This window comes from Thalassophryne amazonica, chromosome 13 (genome assembly GCF_902500255.1).
Source record: "Thalassophryne amazonica chromosome 13, fThaAma1.1, whole genome shotgun sequence".
NCBI classification, from domain to species: domain Eukaryota; kingdom Metazoa; phylum Chordata; class Actinopteri; order Batrachoidiformes; family Batrachoididae; genus Thalassophryne; species Thalassophryne amazonica.
The window spans coordinates 24610013-24624620 of NC_047115.1; the positions used below are offsets into that span (position 1 = coordinate 24610013).

Consider the following 14608-nt stretch of genomic DNA (forward strand, 5'->3'; position numbering starts at 1 on the left):
CTCCACCAAGGTCCCCTTCACCTGGTCGGATCGGTGCGAAGCCGCGTTCCAGGAGTTGAAACGCCGGTTCTCGACTGCACCAGTTCTGGTGCAGCCTGATCCTGATCGCCAGTACATAGTAGAAGTGGACGCCTCTGACTCAGGGATAGGAGCCGTGCTGTCCCAGAGCGTGGAGGCTGATAAAGTTCTCCATCCTTGTGCCTTTTATTCCCGGAGGTTGACCCCCGCTGAACGGAACTATGACGTCGGCAATCGGGAACTTCTTGCGGTGAAGGAGGCTCTTGAAGAGTGGAGACACCTGCTGGAGGGGGCATCGTTGCCCTTCACGGTTTTCACGGACCATCGGAACCTGGAGTACATCCAGACCGCCAAGCGGCTGAACCCCAGGCAAGCCCGCTGGTCTCTGTTCTTCGGGCGCTTTGACTTCCAGATCACGTATCGCCCCGGGACCAAGAACCAAAAACCAGATGCATTGTCCCGGGTGCACGAAGAAGAAGCCAAAGCGGGGCTGTCGAACCCCACCGAGACCATCATCCCCGAGTCCACTGTCGTGGCCACCCTCACCTGGGACGTGGAGAAGACCGTCCGGGAGGCCCTGACAAGGAGCCCGGACCCGGGGACTGGCCCCAAGAACCAACTGTACGTCCCACCAGAGGCAAGAGCTGCCGTACTGGACTTCTGTCATGGATCCAAGCTGTCCTGTCATCCCGGAGTGCGTAGGACCGTGGCAGTAGTCCAGCAGCGCTTCTGGTGGGTGTCCCTGCAAACCGACGTCTGGGACTACGTCCAGGCCTGTACCATCTGCGCCAGGGGCAAGGCAGACCATCGGAGGACGACGGGCCTCCTCCAACCCCTGCCAGTGCCTCATCGCCCCTGGGCTCACATCGGCCTGGATTTCATCACGGGCCTCCCGCCGTCCCAGGGCAACACCGTGATACTCACGATAGTGGACCGGTTCTCCAAGGCGGCCCACTTCGTGGCCCTCCCAAAGCTCCCGACGGCCCAGGAGACGGCAGACCTCCTGGTCCACCACGTCATGCGGCTGCATGGGATACCATCGGACGTTGTATCAGATCGTGGTCCCCAGTTCTCTTCACAGGTGTGGAAGAGTTTCTGCAAGGAGCTGGGGGCCACCGTGAGTCTCTCGTCCGGGTACCACCCCCAGACCAACGGCCAGGCAGAGCGGGCCAACCAGGAGTTGGAGAAGGCCCTTCGGTGTGTCACCTCCGCGCATCCGGCGGCCTGGAGTCACCATCTGGCCTGGATCGAGTATGCCCACAACAGCCAAGTTTCGTCTGCTACCGGCCTCTCCCCTTTTGAGGCATGTTTGGGGTACCAGCCCCCATTGTTCCCGCTGGTGGAGGGAGAGGTCGGTGTGCCCTCGGTCCAGGCCCACCTCAGGAGGTGCCGCCGGGTGTGGCGGGCCGCCCGTTCTGCCGTGTTAAAGGCCTGGACAAGGGCCAAGGCCCATGCGGACCGCCGGCGTTCCCCGGCCCCCACATACCAGCCCGGGCAGGAGGTGTGGCTCTCGACCAAGGACATCCCTTTGTGTGTCGACTCCCCAAAGTTGAAAGACAGATTCATTGGACCCTTTAAGATCCTCAAGATCATCAACCCGGCCGCAGTGAAGCTTCAACTCCCGGCTTCACTGCGGATTCACCCTGTCTTTCATGTTTCCCGCCTCAAACCACACCACACCTCGCCCCTCTGTACTCCGGGACCTACGCCGCCTCCTGCCCGGCTCATTGATGGGGAGCCTGCCTGGACAGTCCGCAGGCTCCTGGACGTCCGTCGTAAGGGCCGGGGTTTCCAATATCTGGTGGACTGGGAGGAGTATGGACCTGAAGAACACTCCTGGGTGAAGAGGAGCTTCATCCTGGACCCGGCCCTCCTGGCCGAGTTCTACGCAAGACATCCGGACAAGCCTGGTCGGACGCCAGGAGGCGCCCGTTGAGGGGGGGGTCCTGTTGTGTGGGCCGCTGAAGAGGAGGTACTGCTGGCCCACCACTACCAGAGGGCGCCCTGCTTAGAGTGCGGGCTCCAAGCACGAGAGGGCGCCAGACCCAGAAGAAGTGACAGCTGTCACTCATCCTCTGCACCAGCTGTCACTCGTTCATCATCACCACCATAAAAGCCGGACTGCAACTCCACCTCCCCGCCGAGAAATCGACTACCATTACCAAGGTAATTTCTCTGTGAACTCAAGACTGTATATCTGTCTAAACTCTTCTTTGCAGCCGTTTTCCTGTCGGTGAGACTCGTCTGTGGAGGTGGCGTTTGAGGTGTTCAGCGACGGCTTCGCAACACCTCCCACCCAGATAAGTGCTCAAACAGGAGCTGCACGAGTGTGTGCTTGGAGGTGGAGGCGCTTCCTCCCTCATTAACTGTGGATTTACTGAGTGTGCGGATTCACACTCACTCATCATATTTCTGCTTTCTGCCAGCAGTACCAGGGTCGACAGCCGAAGACAGAGGCCACCTGGGGACTCGGGACTTGGCGGCTCCGGTGTTCTTCAGACCGTTGGTGGTGGAAGCCGTGTGGGACGCAGCTTCTCTCTCGTCGGGGGTCTTCTATCTTCGAGCCTGCCCACACGTCACCTGGTGTTAAATTGACTGTGCAGATTACAGTACGTTTCGTTGTGTATTATCGCAACATTAAATTGTTACCGTTTTTGGCTTATTCATTGTCCGTTCATTTGCGCCCCCTGTTGTGGGTCCGTGCTACGACACCTTCCCAACATATGACTTTGAATATGATCTTTCAAAGATACTAAGATCAAACGTTGTGTCATTGTTGGTAATGAGATGTTTCACTTGTGCATCTTTAACCAATTCCATGAAATTCCCATTCTGAATATCCCCTACAGTTAAGCAAAATTTTGACCCTTGATCTCTGACGTTGAATTTAGTCCTTGGCTGACCCTTAGTCAGTCCACTAGGATTGGTCCAAATTGGCATGGACCGACGCACAAGACCAAAAACAATAGTCCTTCATCTGCTATTGGAAACAAGCATAAATAAATAAATTTTGTTATTTTTATTTTGCATTCTTACTTTGAGTAAAGAGTAGTGGCAGCTGGCGATCACCAGGCAGAACTGAAAAACCCAGAAGTCTTTGATGCAGCCGTGGTTGAGGAGGACGAAGCCCAGAAAGGAAACCAGGAAAGCCATGAAGACTGCGACTAGATTCTCCACAACATCCTGGTTTCTGCGCAAACACAACAAACACAGCAGTGCACAAAAAACGCTACACAAGTGCACAAAACCCTGTCCAGTGTCTACATGTACAGTAAATCACAAAATGATAAGATCATGTACACTGCTGTCTGAAAGTCTGAGGCACTCAATACGTACTTAAAGTACAACATTTCATTCAACATTTTTGAAAATTTTTTGAAAATATTAAATAGCTAACATTTCTAAACAGGTATTTAGAGTGGTCTGCCTGGGTGGTTGCTATCCAGGAAACTAAAGACTGCTTTTGCGTAATATGACCCCTTCAAACAAATTGAGCAAAGTAATTTTAGGTGGAGATATTTGAGTTCTTGCGTTTTCCAGCTGACCAATAGGGTTTGATTTAGTAGTCTGCAGTCATAACTCACCTGTCCAACAAGGCAAGCAGCGTCAGACGATCATACAGGATGTTTATCCATTTTCCTGGAAACAGCTGGAGTTTGTAATAAATCTTCCGGGTTGGCTTCTCCTGAGTGGAAGTCTCTGATGACTCGTCCAAAGAATCCTCTTCCTGCCATGTACGTGCACATTATTTATATATCCATGCGGATTGAGAACACAAAAATGTAAAATGAGCCAGAAAAAGTGTGATGCAAAAGTAGGACATGTTCCTGTAATATGACTTATAATATATATATATAAATGATGCAGGTGTAACAAGGGCAATCAGAGGTTTCTGACATCTGCAAATCATCTCCAAAATACAGTGGAGTCTTCAATGTCCAAATATCTATCTATGGTGCAAATTTGGTGAAAATCCGTGAAGTACTTTTGATGTAATCCTTCAAAGATTATATGAATCCGGATCTGGATCACCTCCAAAGTTTAATGGAGTCTTCCATGCCCTAATATGTATCTGTGGTGAAAATTTTGTCAAAATCCGTGCAGACGTTTTGACGTAATCCTGCTAACAGTCAGACAGACAAATAAATAAATAAACACTGATGATTTTATTACGTCCTTGGAGGACGTAACAAGGAATTACTAAGAAACACATTTTACTCTGCTCTTTACGGTAAAATCCAAAAAGTCAGAAGGATCAAGAGAAGAGAAGAGAAGAGAAGAGAAGAGAAGAGAAGAGATATGCAGCATAAAGTAACAGAGTGATGAATGTCACAGCAAAGACAAGCACACAAAAAAAAAAGTGAAAAAGGAAAGTAAGGGGACACCTGGAAGATTTCGGGGTGCGTCCTCCGTGGCCGAAGCCTATGGGCGGGGATGATGCGCCTCTGGAACGGGCAGCTGGAGTGACCGCCGACCAAACCGTCCTGACACTCGGAGTTTGAAGATGTGGACAGCAGGTCACTGAGGACACGTGACAGGTGGATGTTAATGTGTGGACTGAGTGTGATGATGTGTGAGCAGCGTAGAAGGAGAGATGGAACACAAAGCTGGCAGCAGTACCACATGTTGCCCGTGATCAGCTCGGCTCCTAACGGCAGGTTGAGGGCTCGCTCCGCATACAGCTTACGAGGTCGGTCTCCTGATGACACAAACACGCACTTTGACAGCTTGAAAACTCAAGTAGCGTGACCCGTTTGACCTCAAAGGTTTCTGCTTACTGTGGACAGTGTGGAAGGTGTAGGCTTCTTCTTTGTTGGTGGCCTCTGGTCTGCAGATGACCTGCAGCATGGAGCTCTCAGACTGAGAGGTTTGGGATGGCAGTGAGTCATAGTCCGGATCCTTCTCTCTGTCTGTCTGTGGACTGCACACAGGAGAGACAAGCAACTGATGTAAATGTCTTGCACAAGGATGTATGGACCATCCAGATAATTGGAGTTAGTCTGCAGCTGTATGGACCTGTCAGGAGACACTATTGGGATGTGTGCTGGTGCTGGTAAAGCCCGCAGGGTGTCAGTCACCAGACTGCTGGGTGGTTTCGGTCTTTCTGACTTTTTGTCCACATTTGTCTCTGCGATCCTCTCATCATGTCTGGAAGTCGCACTCAGATCATCTGTATAAATCAAAGAGCAAATGGACGACAGGATTATGAATGGTTTGACAGAAAGTCTCCATGCCCAGATAGTCCTGTGGCAATATCGTGGTTTGAACTAGGGGGTGAACCAGATCTACACAACACTAGGAGAAAAACAGGCGCAAGAGAACCTGAAGTCCTTTAGATGAAGAAAGAGTAATTTTGTCCAAATATGGAGAAAGTGGCATTAAGTAAGTCATTTGTATTCTCCTGAATCTCTTTACCTTTTTGGGGAGCCCCACAGGGATTCAACCCGAAAATCCAACTTACCATGCATAGATAGTCACCTATGGAATGTCTGTACAAAATTTCACAAAAATAAACAGATTTTTTTTTTAAAAAAAAATAAGCATATGTGTTATGCAAACATAACATCATGCACCACTGCATGTGGCTCTAGATGGCATCAGTCCTTTGGTCCTTTAGCCAAGTTGTATGTAAATTTAAGGCATTTATACTTGTAGATTAGGCATTTCAGTGTGACAAGGAGATAGACTACCAGTGTGTAGACCTGAGTTTGAGTCCCAGTCACTCTATCTATGTGTCTCTATCTCTTTCTATGTCCTTAGACAGGACATTTCAAATGCACTGTCCCAGTCCACCCAGCTATTACTGGGGACTGGTCTTGGCTGTGGAAGTAAGCCGTGTCAGACTGCTATCCCATCCAGGAGGGGTCTTTGATTCACATCACAATAAGGGATCCAGGATTAGCACCAGCACCAATGGGCCTCAGGGCTTGTATAGGACCTACTAAGTAAACATATGTCTTCACAAACACATGTCAAATCAAACACCTTTGTGCCACACCCTCTCACCAATGATGCTAAATACTATTGTCAGTGTTGATACAAATATAACTCATCTATATAATAACTCATAGCACACTCACCAAAAACTATTCACCATTCATAATATTCCACGTCTGTGCATGCATACCTCTTTGGATGCTATGACATATGGTAAAGTAGAAAAACAAGAAAATCATCCCATTATTTAAAGTTCGGGCAACCGCTGAGGGGAGAAAGCAAATTTTCGACTTAAATGACTCAGAGACCCCAGGTTTCTATTTGGTCAAATTTAACTTTTTTCCAGAAATATTTCAACTTTTCCCCCCAGAAAATCACCTGTTTGAACTTTCAGCCCACTGACATAGTCTCTCGCTGTATCTCAGTAACAAGAGATACTACAGAGAATGCAAAGAATCTCAGTTGAATGCCTGTCTTTCAGCCTAAAATAACGTAACGTGGAAGAAAATCGTTTTCTATGTTGGTAAATGGACTGCATTTATATAGCTCTTTTCCATCTGAATCAGAAGCTCAAAGTGCTTTTTACAATGATGCTTCATATTCACTTATTCACACACACACACACCGATGTCAAGTTGCTGCCATACAAAGCGCTCACTACACACCGGGGCCCGGTTTCAAAAAGCGCTCTAATCTTGTTTAGTCGATTCATCTTTTGACGTTAGTCGTTGCACAAAGCGATTAGTCGATTAAAGTGTCATGTTACCCGACTAAAGTTTTTAGCCTGGTACAGAGGAGGCTAATCTTATTTTAGTAGACAAAACTTCAGTCTCGTACCTCAAAAAAGGTGGCTATCATGTGCCACCACTTGATGGAGGAGCAAGGAAGGAGAGACTTGCGGCGGGAGCGGATGTTGCAGGACGGGAATAATTCATTGGAGATGTTTATGGACTTCGAAGTCAGGAGCGCTCCTCCTCTGTTACAGTGAACTCTGCCATGTTTGTAGCAGACAGACCAACCCAGAAGTAAACAAAACTGTCGCACATTGGAGGCATTCACGAGGCCACTATGACAGTGAAAATTGTGGACTAACATAAAGTCAATGTGAAACAGAGATAGACGGATAATGTTGGGTGACTAACCTTAGTCAACTAAGTAAGCTTAGTAGACTAAAAGACTGGACTGCTTTCTGAAACCAAGCCTGGGAGCAACTCTGGGCTTAAGGAACTTGACCAGGGGGCCTTAGCGTTTGTCTGGTCCAGCTGGGGTTTGAACGGAGGACCCTTTGGGCTCAATCCCAACACTTAACCACTATACCATCAAAGCCCATGTTGGGAAGAATTTTACACCTAAATCAACACAGTACATCCAGCCCAAAAATCTGGTTCCATGCGGGTTATGCACCACAGGAAAAAATTTTCCTGGTCACATCTTCATACAAATTTTTGGTAAAAAAAAAAAGAGTCTTTTACTTTTATTTAGCTGATATTTACCTTCTTCTGCAGATTCCATGACATCTTTGTCTTTTGGTGCCTCCTCTTCCTGCGTACTAGCCCCTCCCCCTCTGGTGCTGAGAGACCCCAATAATGAAACAAATTCCACAAAATTGGACTCATTAGGAATTTGGCCCTCCTTCGCTTCCAGATCTGATTTGGAAGTGGTCATAGTGGTCTAGCAGACAGATAGGTATTTGATAATTAGTCATTACAGGTGGTTGGAGGTGACCAGAACAGAAATACAAAGATGATGTGCTAACATACTGTGTTATGTGAGCGGTCAGAAAGTAGTACAGCATCTTTCCCACTGTCCATACTGAGGCCGCGGATATGAGTCCTTCCCCCGGGCCCGTAGCGGTCCACAGTTGGCGGCAGACGCAGGAAACCCTGTGAATCCACGTTACGTTCTAGAGGGTCTGTGTCATCAGGATGGGAATTGACATCAGTGCCTGATGAGCTGTTGTCATTGGTCAGCTGAGGACTCAGTGTGCTCTCATTAGTTAGCTGCAGACCCAGATGTTCCTGCTCCTGGTCTGGACATTCAAGTGTAGTTGACTCTGAAACAGTTGTTTCCCTGCACAAGTAAAACTCTTCACTCTGACTTGTCGTGTTCTTCAGGGTGGGTTCGTCCTCTGAGCCGGGATCTTCTCCTCCCTGGTCTTGTCTCTCTTCCTCGGGAGAGTCGAAGGTGATGACGGGGATCTTAATGTAACATTCTCCTGCATCCTTCTGAGCCTGTTAGAGATATCACACATTAAAATCTCTGAAAACATCTCAAGATCTGCGTAAACCCGTACACCACCTATGATCTGTAGTTATGGAGACAAGAGGCGAAGGATGGTTTGTCAATGTCTCCTGATGGGGATGAGTGAAGGCCACTTGACTTTATGACAGTGAGCACATTAGACACATGAACATCTGATCAACTAAATGAGGAATTAGTGAAGTGCACACTTCCATTAATGCCAAACAATCCTCAACCACTGCATCAGGACTGCACAACCCAACCTCACGAAACCCTAAACAAAAGGTCACTTGCTTGCTCTCTGTTATGTAGAAGAGGTAGCTCAGCGAGGGAGGAGCCAGTGTGCTAATATGTAGAGCTGTGTTTGAATCCCGATCACACTACCTGTCTGTGTCCTTGGACAAGACACTGAAGCTGCATTGTCTCAGTCCAACCAGCTGCAAATAGGTACTGCCCTTGACTCTGGAAGGAACCTGCATCTGGCTGGTGTACCATCCAGGGGGAGTCAGACATTTGTAGATAATCCGCATCATACTACACAATCCGGAGATAAAGCAGCGGCACCAACAGACCTCAGGACCTATATCGGACTTACTTACTGTCTGTGATGAACAGGTTTGACAAAGGTCAGTGACATAGAAGCGTTTTGTTTCTACACAACGTTCTTGGAGTCTAGAAGTATAATGTTGGACTTTTGTACCAGCAAGTACAAGGAACCCCAACCAGAACCAGAACCTGGTTAAATTTTAAAAAACAGTAGTACAATAGTCCAACATTCAGAAAACTATGACAAACAACAGCACCACCTAAAGGTAGCCCAAAAACTGACTGTCATTTTTTGTTAGCTGTGTAGTTGTTCAAACTGTCCAAACTTCATACATGTCAACGCCTTTGAGGGTCCACCTGTATAAAAAGTGATAAAATCCATAAAATCAACAGAAAATCCTTATAACCTCCAAATCGCACCAAAATCAGTTTTATTACAGTGCACACAACTGCATAGCGGTATCGCATAACTGGGGTTTGGTCCATATATTAATAACTAACACCAGGGATCTCGATGGGCTCTTTTATGGTGGAAGTCCTCCACAGTTAAATCCTCTTGCTCCACAGTAAAACTGCTTGCTGTCAATAAAATCAATGTCTACAAGTACATTGTAGGTATTTTGTACAAACTCAATATATTTCCCGTGAATATAGTGTCACACAGCTGTTCTATTTTTACAGAAACAAGAACTCACAGAGTAACATATCACTGCTCCTAACAATCTTTGGCCCTACCATCTGAGACTGCTCTGCCCTACGATTGGATATTGGAAAACCATGTGACAGTGAACCAATTCCAATTGGACGCTCATCACACAGCTTCTATGAGGAGTACAAAGATGGTGGATGTCTGGCCGAAAGTCCGCAGAGTTAAGAAAAACAACAGTAAAATAAATTTACAACAGAAAACCCTGAATATCCGTAAGACTTTATTTGTACGTCCATATGACTTTGAAACTCGGAAAAATACGTATAATTTACGGACAATCCATATAGGTCGACATGTATGAAACTTGTTTTTGTGTCTAGTTATTCTGTCTTTTGTGTATTGTACTCTATGTGTGCATTAATATCAAGGATGTAGCCGGCACTGAAAATATACCTTAAAAATGCATACTTGCAAATTCCCTGCAAATGATGTCTACTCACCACTAAGTAATTACTCCCCAACCAAGCCCCATCAAGAAAAACGTTCTGTGGAGCCACCACTGCTCTGTGAACAATATGATGGTGTTGCCGCTCTTACTTGCACATTCTCCAGAAGGCTCTGCTTGACACTCTCCTCCAGCTGAGCAGCAGTCTGAGCATCACAGCTCATGGTGATGATGATCTTGACTGTGTCGTTGTCATCCAAGTGAGCCGACGCAGGCCCGGGTGCAGAATTGTCGACCAAAACCACTTCAATCTCATCAGAACAATACGTCTCCTCCATCAGCTCAGCCTGAGAAATGTCCAAAGAGGAAAACAGTTCTGTCCCCAGTGCAGAAAACAGTTACAGTAGTAAAACAGCATCTTTTAGAACATTTCAGGTCTTTAACCATGGCAATTTTAGAGTCTCTTAGGATGGTCAGTAAAGATCCACAGGAGGCCCTTCGAACCAGCATTAATCACCATTAGGTTATAAGTGTAGCACTACGGGGGACTTCGACTGAATCCCCACAAGTCTGTGGTCAGAATTCATGCAATACTGAAGTTCCCGCAGGAGTTTCCAGCCTCTTCCAATGAGAACATGATGGATCTCCTGACCATGTGCAGTGGCGGAATTTTCTAACCAGGATCCAGTCCTTCATAGCCCCCACAGTTGCCAGATCCATGTGGACCGATACCACCCTTGTAACCAACCTGTCATTGTGAATGAATTGAAACCAGTGCAGTTATCAATCAGTGACTGAAGTAAAAAGTCTCCCTCACCAAGCTATCACTCACTGCAGCTGACTGAGACAATAGAGGGGACACCCAAATCATTTCTGAACCACATTACACACTTATTGACAGGAGTGATATCTCACACCATTGAAAGGAGCCGGGTTGCCACAACACCTGCCCCTTCTTCACTACGCCAACCACAGGAGCATGAGTTAATGTTGGTACTTGGAGAATTTAGTGAGGCAGTCAGTTTCCTGACTACTTAAAAATAAATTCAACATGGTAGAATTTACAAGACACAGAAGCACCTGCCTCATAAGAACAACCTTTACAAGTTCAAGATTGATGATCTTAAGCTTTGACAATGTGTTGACCGTGCTGATATTTTATATTATACAAAATAATTATTTTTAGGGGACATGTCTCATATTGTTTTACATCAATACAACAACTCAACTCAAAGTATTCATTAATGGAAGTCTATCCGGGCGTTCACGGTCACAATCAGTGGTCATTGAAGGACTTTATACACAGTCCCACTCTGGCCAGAGTTGGACCATATGTACACTGGCAGTGTTAATTTAACATGGTCAGTGTTAGTTTTACACTGGTGATTTTACTGTGTAGCTACTTAAACGTCTCGCTCACTGAGCTAGCAAGTGCATTTCAGAAAAATGCTGAACTCGGGATTCATCAGCATTTGTAGACGGGTGATGTCACTCTGAGCAAACACAAAAACGCCCACAATGGTGAACCGACAGAGTGAAACAATTGTTGTAACACCAGATCATGAAACTGCTGGCCATGTATTCAAAAGTGGTGTCTCAGTATTCAGTCAGATCAGTGGACCTGCCAAGCAGATGTTTGGAGAAAGTTGGGAATATGGTACTGAATTATTTTCCAGAGCTATGGAATTTCTACTGTGCACGTGCATCGAGCACAATGCTCAATTCAATGGGCTCCATATAGAGAAGAGGACTCTGTCGAATTTTGGATCCAGATGTGCGAAGTTTGCTGTCTGTAGCCAACACTGTTTTAACCCGGTTATAACTGGTGGCGTGACCAAGTAGTACCTGGAACTCTCCACAACGCCATTTTAATCCGGTTATAACCAGTGCCGTGATCACGTAGTACCTGGAACGCTCCACAACGCCATTTTAACCGGGTTATAACTGGCGCAGAGCCCACATAGTACTGGAACTCTCCACAACGCCGTTTTAATCCAGTTATAACAGGTGTCGTGACCACGTAGTACCTGGAAGTCTCCACAACACTGTTTTAACCCGGTTATAACTGGCGCAGAGACCACGTAGTACCTGGAACTCTCTACAACACCGTTTTAACCCAGTTATAACTGCCGCCATGACCACGTAGCACGTAGAACTCTCTACAATGTCATTTTAACCCAGTTATAACTGGTGCCATGACCATGTAGTACCTGGAACTCTCCACAATGCTGTTTTAACCCAGTTACAACTGGTGTCGTGACCACGTAGCATGTAAAATTCTCTACAACACCGTTTTAACCCAGTTATAACTGCCGCCATGACCATGTAGCATGTAGAACTCTCTACAACGCCATTTTAACCCAATTATAACTGCCGCCATGACCAGGTAGTACCTGGAACTCTCCACAACGCCGTTTTAACCCAGTTATAACTGGTATCGTGACCACGTAGCACGTAGAACTCTCCACAACGTCGTTTTAACCTGGTTATAACTGGCGCAGAGACCACGTAGTACCTGGAACTCTCTACAACGTGGTTTTAACCCAGTTATAACTGCAGCCGTGACCACGTAGCACGTAAAATTCTCTACAACACCATTTTAACCCAGTTATAACTGGTGCCATGACCACGTAGTACCTGGAACTCTCCACAACACCGTCTTAACCCAGTTATAACTGGCGCCATGCCCACGTAGTACCTGGAACTCTCCACAAAGTCATTTTAACCCGGTTATAACTGGCGCCATGCCCACGTAGTACCTGGAACTCTCCACAATACTGTGTAAACCTGCAGCTGAAAATCACCACAAGGCTGTTTTTTGTTGGTCTTCAAGACATTTTGCCACATAGCTAAGTGACTTATGAATGGTTCAGAAGTCCAACAAGAAGTCCAAGTGTCAGGTCAAAAGTGTTGCACCAGTAGAACAATAGCTGCAGCTTCTTTTACTCCAACTTTCTACTATATGACCTACCTGAACAGGAGATTCCGGAGTGTCTACAAATTCCTCCAGGTGTTCCTGCAGGGTCTCCAGTGAATTATTGTTGGCATCTGATGGCTCTTTATGTCCCTCGCTGTCCTTCCCACTCTCATCATCACTTCCCTGGGAAGGAGGTAGACCTTCATCACCTTCATCTGCAGTGTCTTTATAATCACACTCATCTTTCTGTGTCCTCTCCTGCTCTGAGTCTTTCTCTGCTATTCTGTCCAGGTCTGATTTCTCTCCATCAGCTCCGATCAAAGAGCTCTGAATGTCCATTCCTTCTTTCAAAGCTTCAGTCTCAGTGACTTCCACATCTGTTTTTTGAGTCCCACCAGGAGATCCAGGGTGTAACTCCTCTCTATCAGCTTGGGATGGGGGTCTCTGCTGGGCCTGCAGCAGGGGAGCAGCCTGGTCCGGATTGGGGCTGGAGAGGTAACCAGGAGAAGGATCTGGACTGGGATGCAGGCCTCTCTCCACATGCTTGTCCTCAGCAACACTCTTGCCCTGCCCTTAAATGGAATGAACTGTTTATTCATATTGAAGATTTAAAGGGGTCACATTGTGCAAATGTTGAAGAGCCCCAAATGGTATAATTTAAAAAAAGAAATACCAGCATGATTCAATATCTGTAATGCACTACAAGAATTATAATATATAGACCCTTTTTGTGATTAGCTGACCATGCTCTGACTCATCACCCATGCTTTGGGTCATAAATTCAGTGGAAACCATCAGCTGCTCTTGTTCTCATCAGTCCACAATGTCAAGGAGCCCTTCACTGCATTACATTTCAGCAGGGACTGATTCAGACAAAACATTATACAGCTGAGGACTTGTTTGCCTGAATCACATGAAAAAAGCCTGAGCAAGTAGAATAGCTGATCAACTGATGATACCTCCGGTCTTCACACTTACATCAAGCACTGAAACCTTCTTCGTCATAACAGTCTGCATCATACTTGTGATGAATACTCATGGTGTTGTACAGCTAATATGACTGTAGTAGAGGAGAGCCGGTAGCTCAGTGGACAGACGTTGGACTATCAATATGTATACCTGGGTTTGATTCCCAGCCAAACTACCTGTCTGTGTCCTTGAACAATACACTTCATATGCATGGTTCCAGTAAATCCAGATGTAAATAGGTACCAGTCTTAGCTGGAGAAGTAACCTGTGATGGACTGGCCTCCCATCCAGGTGGAGTGCTAAACATTCATCCACTTCATGCTACAGAATCCAAGGATAAGCACAGACAAAGAGCCTGAGGGCCAAGGGACCAATCAGGTTTTGGTACCACTTAAGGTGCTCAAGCAACACTTGCAATCCAGCCTCAGTAAAACATGACCACAGTTGCCTAGTGCTTGCTCTGGGGGTTGGTTGGTAAGGTTAGTCCTTACTTGTGTAAAGTGCCTTGATTTGACTTTCTTGTGATCTGGTACTATATAAATATAATTATAAGTGAATAGTATATTGATGTGTGTGTCTGTGTGTCGACATGTAGTAGTGAATTTGTATTTATGTAAATATGACTGATTAGAATTGATGGACTTGTACTAGCAGGGGTGGGCGCTAATAAGCTTTGCTTCAGCCCACACCCTTTCGGACTCACTAGTTTTGTTTATGCTTTGTGGAATTGTTCATTTTTTTCTATTTGAATATTTTGTGTGCCGAATAAAAAAAAACTTTGTAATTTTGTCACTTGTCACAAAAGTGCATAGTGGCCATCCCAGGATGGTAGCTATAGCCAGGTAGGGCCCACAATTTAAAAATGCTCCAATCATATTGAAAGGTG

At 46.3% G+C, this 14608-nt stretch overlaps 1 protein-coding gene across 4 annotated transcripts in view; it reads right to left on the minus strand.

The window, feature by feature from the left end:
- pcnx2 (pecanex 2) overlaps positions 1–14608 on the minus strand; it is a 110082-nt gene that overhangs the window by 75666 nt on the left and 19808 nt on the right. For 3 of the 4 annotated variants that reach the window (XM_034185203.1, XM_034185202.1, XM_034185205.1), the window contains exons 5-14: positions 12808–13325; positions 9989–10183; positions 7716–8186; positions 7449–7626; positions 5035–5188; positions 4797–4939; positions 4639–4717; positions 4404–4539; positions 3603–3745; positions 3055–3208 (exon numbers count right to left, since the gene is read on the minus strand). In XM_034185203.1, coding sequence (XP_034041094.1) covers positions 3055–3208; positions 3603–3745; positions 4404–4539; positions 4639–4717; positions 4797–4939; positions 5035–5188; positions 7449–7626; positions 7716–8186; positions 9989–10183; positions 12808–13325 — 2171 coding nt within the window. The remainder of the gene's footprint in view (positions 1–3054; positions 3209–3602; positions 3746–4403; positions 4540–4638; positions 4718–4796; positions 4940–5034; positions 5189–7448; positions 7627–7715; positions 8187–9988; positions 10184–12807; positions 13326–14608) is intronic. The other variant, XM_034185206.1, reaches the window with a different exon arrangement.